We start from the raw sequence: 20468 nt of genomic DNA, 5'->3' as shown, positions 1-20468 counted from the left end.
GCTGCCTGATTTTCCTCAAGAGACACATCTGTTATTTCCTTCACTATTTCTGATACCATCTTCCAAAAATCTTTTACTCTGGGACAATCCCAAAATATATGTAACAGAGTGCCCTCGGCTCCCTGACAGTGCCAGCACAAATTTGATACTTGTGGGTATATCCGGTGCAATACTTCTGGGGTCCTGTACCATCTGGACAAAATTTTATAGCCCCCTTCTTGGTATCTAGTTGCTATTGACGCCTTATGCGTGAACATGAAGATCTTATTTTTCTGTAGTTCTGAGAAAGTGACTCCTAGGTCACTTTCCCATGCTCGTAAGAAAGCCAAATCTTGTGAGGCTTCTTGTTCCATCCGCAACGCATACATCGATGAAAGGGAGTATTTCAGTGGTTTACCTTTTAAACATATCTGTTCAAACCCAGATAGTGTCCTAATCATCGGTATTCGCTGCCTATTTAATCGGAGAAAAGCATTTAGCTGTACTCGCCTGAATGGGTCCAAGTCCTCCCTAAATTCTTGTTCGATCTCTTCCTTATACATTACATGATAATCAATTGAGAAATGTATAATCCTACTGATTCCCTTTCGTCTTAGGTCCCTAAAACCCTGATCTGTCAAGCCTGGCTGAAAACTCGGGGTGCCCAAGATTGGTATTATAGGGCTTGGATGTTCTGATATCCTAGTTTTCTTGAATAACTTTTGGACTGTCTGTAGTGTGGCAACCACTGTCGGATGTTTACGTACCTCCTGTGGAATTTCTACATCTGAGAGCCACACTATTCCTTCCAGGGGTATCGGGATTATTGCTTGTTCCATATATATCCAAGGTTTTTCTTTTTGGAGTCTACACCAATCTACTACCCGTGCTAAATGTGATGCCTCATAATAGCCCACTGGATCTGGGAATCCCACCCATCCTCTCTCTTTTGGTAATATCAAAATATCTCTGCGTATTCTTGCTTTTTTACCTGCCCATATAAATTTCGTAAATCTTGATCTCAGATCTCTCAAAAATCTTACAGGGAGCTTTATAGGTAAGGTCTGGAACAAATATAGCAGCCTCGGCATTACGTTCATTTTGATAATATTAATTCTCCCAAACCATGTAAAAAACATTTTATCCCATCGTTGAAAATCTAACTTGATCTGTCGTATTAGTGGGATAAAATTTAGTTCAAACAATCTGTTCAACTTATTTGATATTTTAGTCCCTAAATAGCATATGTGGGAATCCGTCCATCTGAACGCAAAATGCGCCGCTAGCTGGGATTTCATTACATTATTCATTTCTACCCCAAACCGCTTCCGATTTACTGTAATTTACTTTAAAGTTAGATATCTCTCCATATATGTACAGTTCTAGTAACAAAGAAGGTAAGGAAATCCCTGGGGAGGTTATGAAAAACAGCAGATCATCCGCATATGCGGCCAATTTCTGTTCATTTTTTTTTATTGAAATGCCCTGGATATCAGGATTAGCCCGAATTGTTCTCAAAAAAGGTTCTAATGTGAGACTGAATATGATAGGAGAGAGTGGACTTCCCTGACGCGTTCCATTCCTTATACAGAATGGTTCAGACATTATCTCATTTATCTTTACCCTAGCTTTTGGGCAAGAATATAAACTATCAATCCAATTCTGCATCCCATTTTTTAGTCCTATATGCTGTAACGTAGCTCTCAGGAATGTCCAGTCGACCCTATCAAATGCCTTCTCTGCATCCGCCAATATAAGTACTAGCGGTTTTTGATAGTATTGTGCTATGTATAGAGCATTTATAACTCTCTGCGTATTTTCTCTTCCCTCCCTGCCAGGGGTAAATCCCACTTGATCTGGATGTATTAAAGCTGGAATAAATGGCAGAAGTCTATTGGCAAGTATTTTTGTTAAAATCTTGAGATCTACATTTAGTAAAGAAATTGGGCGGTAGCTGGCACATTGAGTTGGATCTTTCCCTTCTTTCGGGATCACAGTTATATGAGCCATTAGCGTTTCTGGTAGCATCCTTTGCCCATCCCGTATAGAGTTAAATGCCTCTATAAATTTTGGTGCCAGTTTTTCAAAAAAGGTCTTATAATAAAGTAATGTATACCCATCCGGGCCTGGCGCCTTTCCTGGTTTCATTTCTTTAAGGGCTTCTGACAATTTCTCTATTGTAATTGGTCCATCTATATTTTCTGCTTCTTCTTCAAGAAGCATAGGCATTCCCGATGCCATTATGTATTCTTTTACCCTTTCCCCTCTGGAAGGTATCCCTGACGTGGGTCGTCGATCCTCAATTTGATAAAGAGTAGTATAATAATCCCTAAATGCTTTCGGAATAGCCTGTGATGAGTTGACTAACACATCTCCTTGGGTTTTAATTCTCTCAATATAATTTCGTGCTCTCGTTTCTCTGAGCGCATTTGGCAGCACTCTGCTGGGTTTGTTTCCGTATTCATAGTATACTTGTCTACACTGAGTTAATTTTGCTTTCGCTTTATCCGTCAATAACAAATTAAATTCTTCCCGTAACCTCATTAATTTTTCTTCAGTCTGTTGCACCTGCAATTTCTTATGTACCGATTCAAGTGTCCGGATCTCTTCCAGCAGAGTGTCTAGTTTAGCGCCCAGAGCCCGTTTCCTTTGCGCTCCTAAAGAAATAAGAATTCCCCTAATATAGCATTTATGTGCTTCCCATCTACATAGTGGGGGTTACCTCTTCTGATTCATTTGCTATAAAGAATTCTAATTTCTGGGCTATCTGATTCTCGTACTCTGGTTCTCTCAGGAGTGTCTCATTCATCTTCCAGTTCCATTCTCGCTGGGTTTTCTCTCCCCATTCCATAACGCTATTAATTGGCGCGTGGTCCGACAACGTAAAAGATCCTATGGACGCCTCTTTTACGCAGGACAGTGCCCTTTGGGATATGAAAATATAGTCTATTCTAGTATATGTCTTATGTTTAGCTGAGAAGAAAGTATAGTCTCTTTCCTGTGCATGGAGAATTTTCCATGTATCTATTAACTGCAAGTCCTGTAACATTTTCTTCGCTCTGGGCAATTTTACTTCAGATAGATGAGAAACTCCCTTTGAAACATCCAGGGCAGGATCTAATGCTATATTCAGATCCCCTCCCATCATCAGAATCCCTTCTTTATTTTGGTATATCAAATTCAAATATGTCTCGAGCGTCGCGACCTGGCCCTCATTCAGTAAATACAAATTAACTAATGTTAGTTTTTGTTCTTGTAAAATGCCTTTTACAATAAGAAGTCATCCTGCCTCATCAGTGATTATCTTACATTCTTTCCATGGTATTTGATTCGAAATCATAATTGATACTCCGTTTGCCTTTGTAGTCTGAGCAGCACTATGATATACTGTGGTAAATCTCCTATTTCCTAATTTTGGGATTTTATCCTTTCTAAAATGTGTCTCTTGTAGAAAAATAATTTGGGTCTTCAATCTCCCTAGTTCCGTTAACAATCTAGTCCGTTTCTCTGGGCTATTTAACCCCTTTACGTTATAGGAAGTCAATTTTATCCTAGTCATCTTTTATCGCTTGGCTACAACCAAATCCCAACGCCGAAAATCTAGATAGCAGGGAGGAGGGGAGGGGGAGAGGGGGAGAGGAAGAGCAGAAAAAAAAAACAATAGATGTATCCCAGGGCCAGACAGACTAAAGGCCCTAGGTAATATAGAATCTAAGCGTTAGCAGGCCCTATACAACTATAAGTCTGCCTGCCAATCGCCTAGTAGAAAGAATTAGAAATTTAAGACGCCTCCAGCTTTCCTCCCCTAGAAGGAGAGGCGTCTAACTTATGAAAAGTGAATAAGCAAGACAGCGATCTGAGCTCTGTTAGCAAACCGTATGCACCCTTTATCCTGAATTTCCCCCTATTTAACATATCACACATATCAACCCTTTTCTAATGTATCATAATTCTTAGCTATCATATCTTTTCATCTTAGTAACCCCTTTACATCCCTCTCTATCCCAAACCCATCCCCTCTTTTCTCTTTTTCTTCTTTCCTTTCCCTTTTCTACACCCATTGCTTTACATTTTCATTTATTAAATCCCTAAAGAAAAAGGAATAGAAAAAAGAAAAAAGAAAAAAGAAAAAAAAAACACCTCAAAGCGGGCCCCTTTATTATTATGTTATTGAAATATTAATATTCCAGTCTCTCTTCCTCTGTTTATTTATTTATATATCTCTCTATATCTCCCATGTCCGACTACTCAGACAGATAGGGCAATGAATCCCGCCATCAGGGCGCCGGAGGGGATCCCTATTTTCCCTAATCCCCACTACCCCCCCCCCCCCCCCCCTCAATCCATACCAATTAGTGATTCCCTCATCTCTATGTTATTCTCTTATCCTGGTGATAACATATCATATTAACCTTTTATTCCCCCTACGTGACCTTCTGATTGAGAGGAATTACCGTATATACTCGAGTATAGGCCGACCCGAATATAAGCCGAGGCCCCCAATTTACCCCCAAAAAAACTGGCAAACTTATTGACTCGTGTATAAGCCGAGGGTAAGACATGCCTGTCCATCCCTGTGTGTGTGTCCGTCCATCCCTGTGTGTCCGTCCATCCCTGTGTGTCCGTCCATCCCTGTGTGTCCGTCCATCCATCCCTGTGTGTGTGTGTCTCCATCCATCCATCCATCCCTGTGTGTGTGTGTGTGTGTGTGTGTGTGTGTGTGTGTGTGTGTGTGTGTGTGTGTGTGTGTCCAGCCTACCTGTGTCCTGAGCCTTTGTCCCGAGCCTCCGTCCCGTGCCGAGCCTCCTTGCCTCCGTGCCTCGCCGCCGTGCCTCGCCGCCATGCCTTGCCTCCGGTCCCGTCCCGTCCCGTCCCGTGCCGTGCCGTCCTGTGCCTTGCCTCCGTCCCGTGCCCTCTTCGTTCGTCGGCGGCCATTGTAAAATTCAAAAGCTGCGCCGCCGCCTTCGCCTGTGATAGGCGGAACACTGAATTTCCCAGCAGCCTGTGTTCCGCCTATCACAGACGTCGTATCATCCTCGTCCGTAGTACGAGGATGATACGAAGTCCGTGATAGGCGGAACACAGGCTGCTGGGAAATTCAGTGTTCCGCCTATCACAGGCGAAGGGGGAGCCGGAGGCGCGGCTTTTGAATCAGAATGGCCGCTGTCTGTCTGCTCGACACGCTGATCGAGCGGGCAGACAGCGATGACTCGAGTATAAGCCGAGGGGGGCACTTTCAGCCTCAAAAAAGAGGCTGAAAATCTCGGCTTATACTCGAGTATATACGGTAACTAGAAAAAAAAAAAAAACCCTGAGCACCCAACCGTGTACTCTTCTAGTGTACAATCTCACATCATCAAAAACAAACCTCCATCGAGAAGAAAAAAAATAAAGAAAAAAATATTATATCTATATATATATACCCGTACATATATTATTATTATAAATCTATCCACAGTGCAATATATTGTTTATTATTAATCCTCTAATATCTCCCCCACCCCTTGATCTTTATTAAACTATATTTAATTACAGTGCCTTTGCGAAAGTATTCGGCCCCCTTGAACTTTTCAACCTTTTGCCACATTTCAGGCTTCAAACATAAATATATAAAATTTAAATTTTTTGTGAAGAATCACCAACAAGTGGGACACAATTGTGAAGTGGAACGAAATCTATTGGATATTTTAAACTTTTTTAGCAAATAAAAAACTGAAAAGTGGTGCGTGCAAAATTTATTCAGCCCCTTTACTTTAAGTGCAGCAAACTCACTCCAGAAGTTCAGCGAGGATCTCTGAATGATCCAATGTTGTCCTAAATGACTGATGGTGATAAATAGAATCCACCTGTGTGTAATCAAGTCTCTGTATAAATGTACCTGCTCCGTTTTCGAGCTGCTGTTCCAGTTCATGGGATATATTCCGTTTTCTTCTCCCTCCCCAGGGGTCCTCCCTCAAAAAAAATAAAAATAAAAAACCTATATATAAAAAATAAAAAAAAATAGATGGGTCAATAATTAAAAAAAAATAAAAATACATAATCCAATACCCAGACTTAAACAAAATTCATAGTAAGGTCAAAAGTACGTCCTCAATAAATCTCCCTGGTACTTATACATATAATTTTTAAGCTTTGACAGATCGTCGTATTTTAGATCTATTAATTCATTCTAAAAAAAAAAAAAAAAAAAAAGTATCTCTATAAATTCATTTTAAATCATCTCATTCAGTCCGTACTAATTTCTTGTTCCTATAATGGGTTACACATCTGTATATTTTAAACTTGTCCTGGGTCTGGTCTAGATCTCTCCCGTTGCCATAGATTTTGTTGAGAGGGTCGCTCCAACAGTTTTGTCCAATTTGGGACTTCAATAGCATCTGAGCCCAGAAAAAAGAAGAGGTCTGGGAGTTGGGCCGGTTCCGTTAGATTGAAACTTTGTCCCCCCTTTTTCACTATGGGTGACCCCATTTATATATAGCTCCTTTGCTTATCAAATAGTCCAGTAGGGGCTTTAACATCCTTCTCATTTTGGTTTGTCCACATATATCCGGATATATTTGTATTTCACTTCCCTCAAACTTTACTGTTCCCTCTTGCCATGCCGCTCTTAGAATGTCCTCTTTTACCCTGTAAAAGTGTACACAACACAGAACATCTCGTGACTTAAACCGTGCAGGAACATGGGTCCTGGGAATCCTATGCACCCGGTCAAGCTCAATCTGAGTATTCGGGGGATTTTGCAACACTTGATTTAAGATACTCATCACTATATCTCTTAGGGTAACCCCCTCGCTTCCCTCTGGGACCCCCCTAATCCGGATATTGTTCCTTCTACTCCTATTTTCTGTTTCCTCAGATTGCAATTGTAACATAGCCATTTGTTGATGTTGCTTACATAATTTCTCCTCCATAGCCACCAGCCGTGTATCAGTCAAGTTGTTTATCTTTTCCAGGCTGCACACTCTGCTATCAACCACTGTAATATTATCCCGTACCTCCTCAATTTCTTCTCTCAGTGAGCCCGCTATACCGACCAAAAGTTTTTGTATATCTTCCTTCGTCGGGAGAGCCTGGATAAGCTGTCTAATATCAGGCTCGTTCCCCTGCTCCTGTGTATTATGTGTGGCATGCGTACATACCTGCTCCTCTCCTCTAGAGGCTATGGGGGTCACTACCGTGTGTACCACATCAGCTGTCTCAGAAAGTATAGCCGGCACTCCATGCTGTGATTGCGAGGTCACCGACGCTCCACACTGTGATAAATCAACAGCCGGAGCCTGTGTTAATACCTCCGCAATAGGCTCCTGTGTCCGCAGCATGCTGGTGTCTGCTGACTGTTTGGACTCCCGCTTTACTGCCAGGTATCGCGTGATGTACGAGTGAGTTGGAGTGTGTGCCCCTCCTGCGCTCTTCCCCCTCCTCAGCATGGGTTAGATAGGGGTGTGCATACAAACACTGCCGGTCTCCTGAGAAGTGCACCTCGGTACCGCTGAGCTCCGCTCTACATCGCTCTCACGCCGCCATGCTTAGGCCACTCCCCCACATGCAGCGTCTCAACCTGATCTGTACAAATGTTATGTGTGTGCTTAAATTCATGCAGAGTGCCATTTTTTTTTTTGGTTGGGCCAAACTCATTAGGAACCCCCCTCCCCCCAACTGCTAGGTCAGCTGATATCAATCCTCTATCTGCTGACTTTGCCAAACCCAATATACACTCTACCTACCTTTTTTCTGGTGAGATTTATGGACAAATTCACCAAAGCATGTAGTGCAAGGGCCTGCCTCAATACTTTCAAATGCTACATTTTCGTGTTTTTTTTCTCCTATTATTATCTTGATAGGTAATAGTAGAATGTCAAAATGTGCTTCCATTTTTTTTTGTTTTTGGTATTATGACACTTCTTACCTGTCCGGTGGGCTGCCAATAGTGTAAGTAAGGAGGGGCTGCCCGAAGTATCACACATTATTTATGCATTCAGCTCTCAATGAAGTGGAGAGGGTTACCTGTCCAAAACATCCCCCCCCCCTCATTTTTAACAAGGGCCCATCAGATGGGGGGATGGGGGGGGGGTGATGACTCTAATAAGGGGACCTTATACTTTAGGCTTTAAATACTCATTTCCCAAAATGTTATACTGATCTTAACCAAAAACGTTTGTGTCTAATCTGCTTGCAATGTTGATGTGCAAAATTACAAATTTTTTGTCTCGTTTCACTCCACAGTTTCCTTCAATGCCACAGGAATGGCAGACTGTGGCCTCCTACTTTGCCAGCCGTTGGGACTTTCCCAATTGTGGAGGTGCAATTGATGGGAAACACATCCGCATCATCCCACCCCCCAACTCGGGGTCCTACTATTATAATTACAAGGGGTTTAATAGTATCGTGATGTTGGCGGTGGTGTCAGCGACCTATGACTTCCTTTATGTGGACGTGGGGCAAAATGGCTGGATGGCGGAGTGTTCGCACAGACGGAATTCTACTGGAGTCTCCAGAGTGACAGTCTGGGCTTGCCACCCCCAGAGGAGAATGTAGAAGAACTCCCGTTTGTTTTCGTCGCGGATGAGGCGTTTGCCCTGGCAAACCACCTGATGCGGCCTTTCCCGATGAGGACCCTCACCCCAGATCAGAAGATCTTTAATTTCCGGCTGGCCAGAGCCAGAAGAGTCGTGGAGAACACTTTTGGAATACTGGCCAGACGGTTCCGCCTATTTTTGACGCCAATCCACATGGCGGAATATAAACTAAATTACATTGTGCTTGCCTGCTGTGTTCTGCACATTTTTTTGAAAAAACATTCAGCTAACTATGTGGTCTCAGTTGGCCCAGATGCAGACTTGCCTGAAAATGAGAATCTCACGCCCCTTGAATCTGCTCGTCCTGGCTTGCCCCCCCAAAGCGCCCGCAAGGTCAGAACCCAATACATGGAGTACTTTGTGGGTAGGGGGGCCATTGATGTGCCAGACAATGTCTGAGAGGCATTTTTTTAATACATTTTTCTTCGAAACTACAATAATCTTTGTTTTCATTTACTGCTTGGCTTTGTTTTAGGTGTCTCCTAGATTTTTTTGCTTTTTTTGGGGGCCTTTTTCTACAACAGCGCAAACCCAAGTTCTGAGCGAGATGAGGTGACAGTCTCTTCTTCAGATAATCTTATTATGTTGTGGGTCTGCTACACACTTACCTTGTTTTTGTTGCTGATGTATGTAGTGCATTACTGACAAAAATATTGCTCATTTTCAGCACCATGGCAGAAATATGTGGGGTCAGGAAAATGGCGTGATTGGGGAAATGTAAACATCACTGTGGGTGTTATTTACTAAAGGCACATCCACTGTGTATACAAGTGCACTGCAAAAGTGCACCTGAAACTGCACTTGGAGTGCAAAGTGGATTTGCCTTTAGTAAATAACACTCATTGCTACAGAAAACAACAACTTTACTGCAAATACGGCTTTGGCGCATTGAAAAAGGAAGCCACACATTGTTGATAATTTCACTTTTTTATCAAAGCACATTCACATGTGCGTTTAGAAAAGGGTTTTACAACAAACCAACATATTTGGTGTATAGAAAACATTATTTTCGGTAACATTTTTGTAACTTGGCGTTTTTGTGTAAACAAGCATGTATCAAAGCATAACATACAGAACACAGGAACTTACAAACATTGAAACTTTGAAAAGTGAAGACAATATCAGACATAAGTATGTACAAACTGGGATGATATTGCCTTCATCACATGGGGTGTCACCCCTGGAAAAGCCAAATTTGATAGATGCACACACATTGAGAATCCAAAAGTGGCCATTTTCCTCCTGATCCCATGCCTAATGTCAACATGTGCTATCTCCCATCAAGGGGTATCAATGTACATGTTTTGGGGGTGCAACCCCTTCATCTCAGCCACTTTCCACAAAACACATACATTGATCCCCCATGATGGCAGATAGTACATGTTGACACACTGTGTGCATCTTCCAAATTTGGCATTTTGTAAAATACAAAAGTTGTTTGTTAAAAGACTCTCCCCAAAACATCAATGATGTTCTTCATTTTCTGTTGAACATCATTGATGTTTTTCTGTATATTTTGCGCGATTGCACCCCATTATCTCCCCAATCAGGATCTGGGCACTTTCACTGGTAAAATGTGATTCTTCTTCCACATCACCTAAAAAAAACCACCATGTATTATAAATATGCCGACATACTTTAAATAGCTTACCGGAAGCTGTGGTCTCCGACACTCACCTGTTGTGGTGACAATTTGTCCAATTTCAACAATCTCTCCTTCCTCCTCCTCCTCCTTCGCTTCTGGTGTTGGAATTTCGCCTTCTTTGGGAGGTGTGGGGTCCCTGGAGTCCTCAGACGTCCCGAGTCTTCTCTCCCCTATGAGAATGTAAAAAAGGAATACTTAGCACACAGAGGGCAGAAATAGGAATATGAATCATTGCTTGGAAGTGTCCTACAATTGTGATTTTTGGCCGAGTTCAAAGGTGAGAACATTATTTTGGACACTTTCTAAAGCTGGAATACTTACCTGCAGTGTGAACAAATGCAGTGAAGTGTAATTTGGGAAAACATCATTTTGGGAGTGGGCTAACGAACAATGTTTATTACGAACGATTGAACCCATGAACTTGAAAGTAGCCATTTTAAACTGTACAAAATTAAATCAAAGCACATGGAGCAGTATGCAAGCAATAATAATAATATGAACAGACAACTACTTCGTTTTTTGAAGAACTTGCTTGATCCTTCTGTGTTGATCATGCTCCCTCAGTTTCAGGTCTGACCAGCGTTTTCTCAGTTGATCCTTGGATCGTCGTACCCCAAAATTCTTCTGAAGACTCTTCACAACTTTAGTCATGATCTTGGCCTTTCTGATATTTGGGTTTGGGTAAGGTCCATACTTCCCATCATAGTCGTTCCCCTTCAATATGTCCACCATCTCTCCAAAAGACAATCTTCTCCCCGCGGATCGGGACATTTCAGGCTCCGGGCTTTCCTCGCCCTCCTCCTCGTTAGTGGAACTATGATTGCGCACCTGTGTTGTCTCCACCATGTGCTCTCCCCACTGCACCAAAAGAGAAGGGGCGGGGAATAGTCTAGAAAGAACATCAGGGGCAGGCGGAGTTTCATGCATGCGCACTGTATATAAAATGCAACATGTGTGTGTCGTACGTACAATCTGTGAACAGAGGGAGAAGCTGACGTGCCGATCGCGCAAACAAAGGTACAATTTTTAACTTGGTACATCACTAGCCTATACTGCTTCTAGATTAAGGCCTGCATTGGGACAAGATTTAGTGGAGTTTAGCCTGACATTAGGGTTTGTCTTGTGTTGTGTCTTGCAGAGATTATGGACAGGTTTAATGACCACAGTTTCCTCCCTCTGTTCATCGATAAGTACAGGGAGCTGCCCTGTCTGTGGCAAGCTACGCATCCACATTACAGTAACAAACTAAAGAGGCAGGCAGCGATGGAGAAACTGGTTGAGTTTGTGAAGCCGGTGGTCCCCAGGGCAAACATCAACTATTTAAAAACGAAAATTGGTGGCCTCAGGAGTACATATCTGAGGGAGCGGAAGAAGGTGCTGAAGTCCATGCAATCTGGAGCTGCAGCAGATGACGTTTATGTCCCCAGGCTGTGGTATTATGACAGGATGCATTTTTTTTCAGACCAGGCTGAGGTCAGGGAATCACTCTCTACCCTTCCTTCCACGTGTCCTTCTATGCTACATTCCACACCTGCTGAGTCTTCCGACGCCCAACCTGGGCCTTCCACTCAGAAAGAACTGGAGGAGCCCAGCTTGAGCCAGGTATAGTATTGTTCTACATATTTTGGGAGTAAAAATGAATGATGTTAACTTGATTTTTGCTCTCTAATTGCTGATTTTAGAAAGTGTTTCACATATCAATAGACAGTAGTGGCCAAAACCTTTGGGCCAAGAATGAAAAATGCTGGGCTCAGAATGATAGTCTTTTGTATTGGTTAACAATTTGCAACAGTCTTGAGCTGAAAATTGTGTGCGTGTTTGATGAACCAAAAACTAAAACTATGTCCCTTTTTCATACACAGGAAGACCTCAGCCAGGAAGAAGAGGGTGTGGAATGCAGCAGCCAGGAGGTGGCTGGGGAAAGTGGCAGCCAGGAGGAGGCAGGGGTAAGTGGCAGCCAAGCGGTGGGCGGGTGGAGGAGCCTGACTGAATCACAGGTCCCTCCCCTCCGCCTTCCACGCAAAAGGGCCAGAAAGGGGGGGAATGTGGAGGAGTCGGCTCTGAAGCTGATCGGGGAGGCTTCAGTAGCCCTTAAAGCCACCCCCACCTATCAAGAGTCCTTTGCTGCCTTGGCTGCATGCAAACTCCAGCAAATGTAGGAGGGACAACAGATCTTGTGTGAGGAGCTAATTATCCACACCCTCAACAAGGGGCTGTTGGGGCAAATCACACAAGCAACACACTTGTGTGATTTGGCCCACGCCCCTCCTCCTCCTTTTGCCACACCTCCCGCACCACAGCCACAGCCTGGAAGGAAGACCAGAGTGTGATAACCTGGGTTCAGTCTGCTCTGACTGAAGATGCAGCCTGTTGTAGTACCACAGCCTGGGAACATAGATGTCATCTGCTGCTGTTCCGGGTTTCTTGGACTTCAGGACGAGACTTCTCTCCCTCAGACATGTACTCCTCAGGCCACCAATTTTTGCGTTTAAATAGTTGATGTGTGCTCTGGAGGCCAAAGGCTTCACTAATCTACCCAGTTTCTCCAGCGCTGCCTCCCTCTTTATTTGTTACTGACACCTAAATAAAGGTTTTTTTTGTTGAAGAAACACTTGCGTATGTGTTTTACTTCAAAAAGGACAGTTTATTTGTGAGTAGGCAGGTACAGTTCAAAAATACAAAGTCAAATTAAGAACAAGGGGCATCAACACCAAACAACTTCCTGTAGATTAAAAAATAAAAAAAAATGTAAAAGATAATAATGGCGTTGCGGTAAGTTGACACACAAAACACACACAAAAAAATGCAAAGATGAGCAAACTGTCAAAAAAGATTGATTAAAAAAACCAACCACAAAATAAAAAAAAATAAAAAAATGATTGGGTAGATGTGACGAATTAAAATATTGTATTGCTGAAATGAGTAAAAAGAATAAAGAAATAAGTTTGGGAGAAGTGTATGTGAATATGAGCATCAAAACAACCTCATTCTTGTAGCATTGTAAAGAAAAAGAGAATGCGCTGCATGAAAGAATTTTTAACATTGCAGCGTGATGAATGTGCTATATCGATTATGAGCGGTAGTTTTACCTGAGCGAGCGCTTCCGTCTCCGAATTTTATTGTGAGCATGCGTGGCACCTTGTCCGTCGGACTAGGCTACACATGATCGGTCAAAGTCCGATCGGATCATGTTGTCGGAAAATTTTATAGCCCAGCTGGAAAACTTGGTCCGTCGGATACTCCAACGGAAACAGTCGATGGAACCCACACACGGTCGGATTATCTGACAACGCGGTCCTATCGGACATTGTCCATCGGAATATCCGACCGTGTGTACAAGGGCTAACGAATGAAACATGTCGAGAGTGGTAGCGCTTTATACATATATATATATATATATATATATATATATATATATATATATATTTATATATATATATGTCTGAATAATTCATATATCCCCCTTATGTATGGATGTATTACAGTGTTCCTTTTTTTCATGTTTTTATGTAATTTAATGAAATCTATTTTTTTTACATTATAACCTTTGTTGGTGCAACCCATGTATTGGATACCGTTAAAAGTCCAGAGGTTTGTTACCTCTCAGTCCCCCTCTTTCTTTGTCATACTCACCAATGAGTGAGTCGCCAAGGGGCATTGGAAAAAGACAGCCAAGGCTGATATCTGTCCCTTGATGGTGCTTACGGCAAGTTTCTCATCCACTCCTCGCTGCAAAAACAGCAGGATCCTGCAAACTGAATAAGTACATAGATGCCACCTCATCTCCTCACACATGGAGATGTAAGCCTCCCATGTGTGATGGTAAATCTTCAGAGAAGAAGACTTCCGTGCCCTCAGCATAGTGGTAATTATGAGTCTGACAGACCTTGGTCCTTTAGCACCTGGTTTTCAACAGCCATGCTGTTAAAACCAGTGATGGTAAAGCAGAATGAAGTATCGGACCTTGCGCTAGAAGGTCCTCTTGCAGCGCTAGCCGCCAAGGAACATCCACCACCAGTTGTACTAGGTCGACGTACAAAGGACGCAGAGGCCAATCAGAATTAACGGAATACACTCAGCCTCCACTCTGCGCAGCAGACATGGTAGAAGCTTGAGTATAGGGGGGAAGGCATAAATCAGTCGATAATGCCCCCATGGAGCCACCGCTTCTGTCAGGAAGGGCTAGCCAATATCCAAGATGGTGGCCGAAGAATCAGAATATGCACACAAGAATCTAAGACCTGTCAGATTGCCAACCGTGCGCACCTTTGTGCGTGCACCCAGTAACAGCATTGGTGGCCAACAGCCTATTTAAACACTGCCAGTGCACAGATTTGGTGCTGTCTGCTCTACAGCGTTCCCGTTTGTTCCTGCTACCTGCATCTTGTTACCTGTTCCTGTTACCTGTTCCTGTTACCCGACCCGACTTGCCGATCTCTGCTTTCCACCTGCACCCGACCCGGCTTGTCTGACCACCGCACCTGCCTGCTCCTTCTGCTACCTCGCTGCCAGCCCGTTGCCAACCCGGCCTGCATCCTGACTATTCTTCTGCCTCCGCATCTACTCCTAACATGTCTGCCAGTGTATGACCCAGCCTGCCTGTACCATCCCTCTCTTCCGCCTGGAGAATCCTCCTACAGCTGTTTCGGATTCCACGGTCTGCAACCAATCAGGCACCCATGCGACTCTGCCCTCCTGCGCTCCATGTCTGCTCTATTGAGGCGCCTCGAGTCAGAGGTGTAAGAGAGGCCATATCAGGCTCTATCGTCAGGTACATGACAGTAGCAGACAGCCATGTCTGAGCCTGCGCAGGGACCCTCTCCCATGGAGGAACTTTGCCAGCAGCAAGTTCAGGGTGTTCCGGAATTCTAATTCTACTTCGCCCTTCAGCCCTGCACCTTTTCTTTGGAGGCTACTAAAGTCAGCTTTGTCATCTCCTTGTTGCAAGGTGAACCGCAGTCCTGGGCCCACCATCTCCTGGAGCACTCATTGCAACAGGGTCGTAGAGCGGTGGAGGACTATGTTTCAGAATTCAGACGATGGGCTTTTGATATCAACTGGAACAACGCCGCTCTACGCTACCAGTTTCGTATGGGTCTTTCCGACCCGCTCAAGGATGAACTAGTTCGAGTGGGGGTACCCGCTACCTTGGGAGCCTTGATTGACCTGTCCATTCAGATTGACCGCCGTCTGAGAGAACGAAGGTTGGAAAGAACCGCAGGTCCATCCCGGCCGGTATGGATGCTACCCAGCTCCTTCAACCCTGCTCCACCAACTCCTGCCACACCCACTCCTGACGCTCCAGAACCTATGCAGCTCGGGTTACTGCACCCCTCTCTCTCCACAGAAGAACGACAACGTCGTCGCCAGCAGAACCTATGCCTGTACTGTGGGGGATCAGGACATTATGTAAGGTTGTGCCCAGTTAAACCTCGTAAGTGCCTTTCAACTACTTCTCCTCCTCCTCCAAGTGTGCTCAAAACAATTCCGCTCATCTTACTCTCCCCATTTTTTTTATTACAGCTGCCAGGAGGGACTATTCAGACTTGCGCAATAATTGATTCCGGGGCCTGCAGTTGCTTTGTGGACTTGACCTTTGCCACAAGACACCACATCCCGTTACAACCCAAGTCTCAAAAGCTCTCTGTCCATCTGGCCGATGGGTCCATTATTAAATCTGGAGCAGTCACAAAACCATTCCTCTACTCACCAACATTTCCAAGGATCATCAGGAACTGCTACGTCTGGACGCCATCGATTCTCCCTTGTTTCCGGTCATCCTGGGGATGCTTTGGCTGAAGGCCCACAATCCCCACATTGATTGGGCAACAGAAGGAGTCAAGTTCTTCTCCCCTTACTGCATACAGTACTGCCTACAAACCCCCTGTGGGGTACCTTCTCTGCTATGCCTTGACACAGAATCTAAAACCTGTCAGCTTGTACCCACAGCTTATCGTGACTTCCTAGACGTGTTTAGCAAGAAAGGGGCAGAGACCCTCCCTCCTCCTCGGTGTTATGACTGTCCAATAGAACTCCTCCCTGGAGTCGAAGTTCCTTTTGGGAGAATCTTTCCCCTGTCCGAATGTGAGCTAAAAGACTACATCGATCACAACCTTAAGAAAGGGTTAATCCACCCTTCCACATCCCCAGCGGGGGCAGGAATTTTCTTTGTGGAAAAGAAAGACCACTCTTTGCGGCCCTGTGTGGATTACCGGGAGCTTAATAAAGTTACGGTTAAGAACCGCTATACGCTCCACTGGTACCCAAACTTTTTCAGAGACTTGGTTCTGCCACCATATTCACAAAGCTGGATCTTCGGGGCGCATAAAATCTAATGCGCATTCGAGAAGGCGATGAATGGAAGACTGCTTTCTTCACACATTTCAGGCATTTCAAGTATCTCGTAATGCCCTTTGGACTATGCAACTCACCCACCACTTTCCAGCACTTCATTAATGACCACTTACGAGATTTCCTGGACTTGTTTGTTATTGTATATCTTGATGACATACTAATCTTTTCTTCCTCCTTAGACAACCACCGCAGACATGTCAGAAGTTTACTAACTTGCCTTCGGCAACATGGACTATACGCCAAGCGCGAGAAGTGCCAGTTTGAACGCCAGAGCATACAATTCCTGGGCCTGATTATATCCACCGAGGATATCAAGATCGACCCTCAGAAGCTATCCTAGACTGGCCCACTCCCAGTGACAAGAAGGGTATACAACGCTTCATAGGTTTCGCAAACTTCTGCCGAAAATTAATTTGGGGGTTCTCAGCAATCATTGCCCCTATTACACAACTTAACAAACAGGGTTCTAAGTTCCGGTAGTCACCAGAGGCTCAGGCTGCCTTTGAGGCGCTAAAGAAGCTGTTCACTTCCACACCTGTTCTGAAGCACCCTGACTTAGCCCTATCCTATGTTCTAGAAGTGGACGCCTCAGAAACAGCAGTCGGAGCTATTCTGTCCCAAAGACAGGGTCCCAAGGTTCTGCTACACCTGGTGGCATTCATTTCCCATAAGTTGACAAGCGCAGAAAGGAACTACGATGTCGGGATCGTATACTTCTAGCAATCAAAGCGGCCTTAGAGGAATGGAGATATCTTCTTGAGGGGGCCGCGCACCCAATCTTAATCTAAATAGACCACAAAAATCTAGAATACTTAACCACTTCAGCCCCGGACCAATTTTCAGCCTAAGGACCAGAGGTCTTTTTACAATTTGGCACTGCACTGCTTTAACTGGTAATTGCGCGGTCATGCAATGTTGTACCCAAACGAAATTTGCGTCCTTTTCTTCCCACAAATAGAGCTTTCTTTTGATGGTATTTGATTGCCTCTGCGATTTTAATTTTTTGCGATATAAATGGAAAAAGACCGAAAATTTTGAGAAAATAATATATTTTCTACTTTTTGTTATAAGAAAAATCAAATAAACTCAATCTTAGTCATGCATTTAGGGCAAAATTTATTCAGCCACATGTCTTTAGTAAAAAAAAATGTCAATAAGCGTATATTTATTGGTTTGCGCAAAAGTTATAGTGTCTACAAACTAGAGTACATTTTCTGGAATTTACACAGCTTTTAATTTACGACTGCCTATCTCATTTCTTGAGGTGCTAAAATGGCAGGGCAGTACAACCCCCCCCCCCCTCAAATGACCCCATTTTGGAAAGTAGACACCCCAAGGAAATTGCTGAGGGGCATGTTGAGCCCATTGAATATTTTTTTTTTGTCCCAAGTAATTGAATAATGACACAAAAAAAAAAAAAGTTTACAAAAAGTTGTCACTAAATGATATATTGCTCACACATGCCATAGTTCTATGTGGAATTGCACCCCAAAATAAATTCTGCTGCTTCTCCTGAGTTTTTGGGAGTCTAGCCGCGTACAGCACCCCGAAAACCAATCACCGCCTTCAGGATTTCTAAGGGTGCAAATTTTTCACTCCTCACTACCCATCATAGTTTCGAAGGCCATAAAATGCCAAAATAGCACAAAACCCCCCAAATTACCCCATTTTGGAAAGTAGACACCCCAAGCTATTTACTGAGAGGCATGTTGAGTCCATGAAATATTTTATATTTTGCCACAAGTTGCAGGAATATTAATTATTTTTTTCCCACAAAGTTGTCACTAAATGATATATTGCTCACACATGCTATGGGCATAAGTCAAATTACACCCCAAAATAAATTTTGCTGCTTCTCCCGAGTACGGGGATACCACATGTGGGGGACTTTTTGGGAGCCTAGCCACGTACGGGACCCCGAAAACCAAGCACTGCCTTCTGGATTTAAATATAAAACGCTACCAAAAAAAACTGTTAGCGATCGCAGGGATCAGGCCTGACTCTGCGAACGCTGCAGTTATGTGTTTAGTGTTTTGTAAGTGACAGTGATCAATCGATACTGCACTTGGGTGGGCTGGGCGGAGGGGCAAAACGCAGGTGCTAGCAGGTATCTGGGCTGATCCTGCTAACAATGCGTTTTTTTGGAACCCTAAACTGCTGGGGACGCTAGTATAGATCTGATCAGATCAGATATTGATCTGTTCAGATTCTATACCACTACAGGTTTATGCTTTGCACGTGGGTGTTAGCAGTACTGGCACTAACCTAGCGCTGCCTGGGGCGACGCAGACCCTGACCCTAAATGATATCACCCGCCGGGTTAAACCTTTATTGGGTAATAAATGGTGGGTGCCCTGATGCTATAAAAAGCAAACTAACCAGAGTCACCCGTAACACTTATACGGTGATCACTGGTGAAAGGGTTAACTAGGGGCAATCAGGGGGTTCAAATTTTTATTAGGTAGTATATGGGGGTCGCTGGCGCTATATAAAAACCTGACGGGGAACCTAAATAACTAACTGGCTAACCAGCGTCACCAGTGACACTTATACTGTGATCGCTGGTGAAAGGGTTAACTAGGGGCAATCAGGGGGTTAAAACCATTATTGGGTAGTATATGGGGGTACCTAGCGCTATAAAAACCTGGCGGTGAACCTAAAAAAAATAACTAGCTACCTAACGACACTAATGCAGCGATCAGAAAAATGATCGCTTAGTGACACTGGCAAAAGGGGGTGAAAAGGTTAACTAGGGGCAATCAGGGGGTTAAAACCATTATTGGGTAGTATATCAGGGTACCTAGCGCTATAAAAACCTGGGGGTGAACCTAAAAAAATAACTAGCTACCTAGCGACACTAATGCAGCGATCAGAAAAATGATCGCTTAGTGAAACTGGCAAAAGGGGGCGAAAGGGTTAACTAGGGGCAATCAGGGGGTTAAAACCATTATTGGGTAGTATATCAGGGTACCTAGCGATATAAAAACCTGGCGGTGAACCTAAAAAAATAACTAGCTACTTAGCGGCACCAGTGACACTAATGCAGCGATCAGAAAAACGATCGCTTAGTGACACTGGCAAAAGGGGGTGAAAGGGTTAACTAGGGGCAATCAAGGGGTTAAAACCATAATTGGGTAGTATATTGGGGTACCTAGCGCTATAAAAACCTGGCGGTGAACCTAAAAAAAATAACTAGCTACCTAGCGACACTAATGCAGCGATCAGAAAAATGATCGCTTAGTGACACTGGCAAAAGGGGGTGAAAGGGTTAACTAGGGGCAATCAGGGGGTTAAAACCACTATTGGGTAGTATATCGGGGTACCTAGCGCTATAAAAACCTGGTGGTGAACCTAAAAAAATAACTAGCTACCTAGCGACACTAATGCAGCGATCAGAAAAATGATCGCTTAGTGACACTGGCAACAGGGGGTGAAAGGGTTAACTAGGGGCAATCATAGGGTTGTGTACCTATGTGTGCCTATATGTTAGTGTAGTGTTGGTGCACACTTACTTTCACTTCTCCTCGTAGTCTGGTCAATAAGACCGCCCCGAGGAGAATGACATCACTTCCTCCCTGCCTGTGTTTACTATACACAGTGGGAGGAAGCTTCTCATTGGCCAGGAGCGATCGAGAGGGGATGGCCGGATCGCTCCTGAAGCGAAACGGACCGCCGCATCCAGCGGGAGGGGGTCCAATCGGACCCCCCACCCACTGGAAGGAAAGCACGTACATGTACATGCTTGTGCCTGTACATGCCATTGTGATGACGTACAATGGCATGCAGCGGTCCTTAAGTGGTTAAGGACAGCAAAGAAACTGAGACCCCGGCAGGCCAGGTGGGCACTTTTCTTTTCTAGATTTACATTTCATCTGACATATAGACCCGGATCAAAGAACATAAAGCCTGACGCA

At 44.0% G+C, this 20468-nt stretch overlaps 1 protein-coding gene across 1 annotated transcript in view; it reads right to left on the bottom strand.

Moving 5' to 3' along the window:
* Positions 1 to 9565: 9565 nt before the first annotated feature.
* Positions 9566 to 20468, bottom strand: part of IRF2BP2 (interferon regulatory factor 2 binding protein 2) — a 146030-nt gene continuing 135127 nt past the window's right edge. Inside the window, exons 2-3 of the mRNA XM_077486557.1 lie at positions 10233 to 10370; positions 9566 to 10152 (exon numbers count right to left, since the gene is read on the bottom strand). Of these exons, the coding sequence (XP_077342683.1) occupies positions 10049 to 10152; positions 10233 to 10370 (242 nt within the window). The 3' untranslated portion in view covers positions 9566 to 10048. The remainder of the gene's footprint in view (positions 10153 to 10232; positions 10371 to 20468) is intronic.

The sequence above is a fragment of the Lithobates pipiens genome, unplaced genomic scaffold, assembly GCF_037356315.1.
Source record: "Lithobates pipiens isolate NorthernLeopardFrog02 unplaced genomic scaffold, aLitPip1_a1.2 Scaffold_18, whole genome shotgun sequence".
Lineage (NCBI taxonomy): Eukaryota > Metazoa > Chordata > Amphibia > Anura > Ranidae > Lithobates > Lithobates pipiens.
The sequence above is the reverse complement of the archived record's forward strand: the minus strand, read 5'-3'. Positions and strand labels throughout refer to the sequence as shown.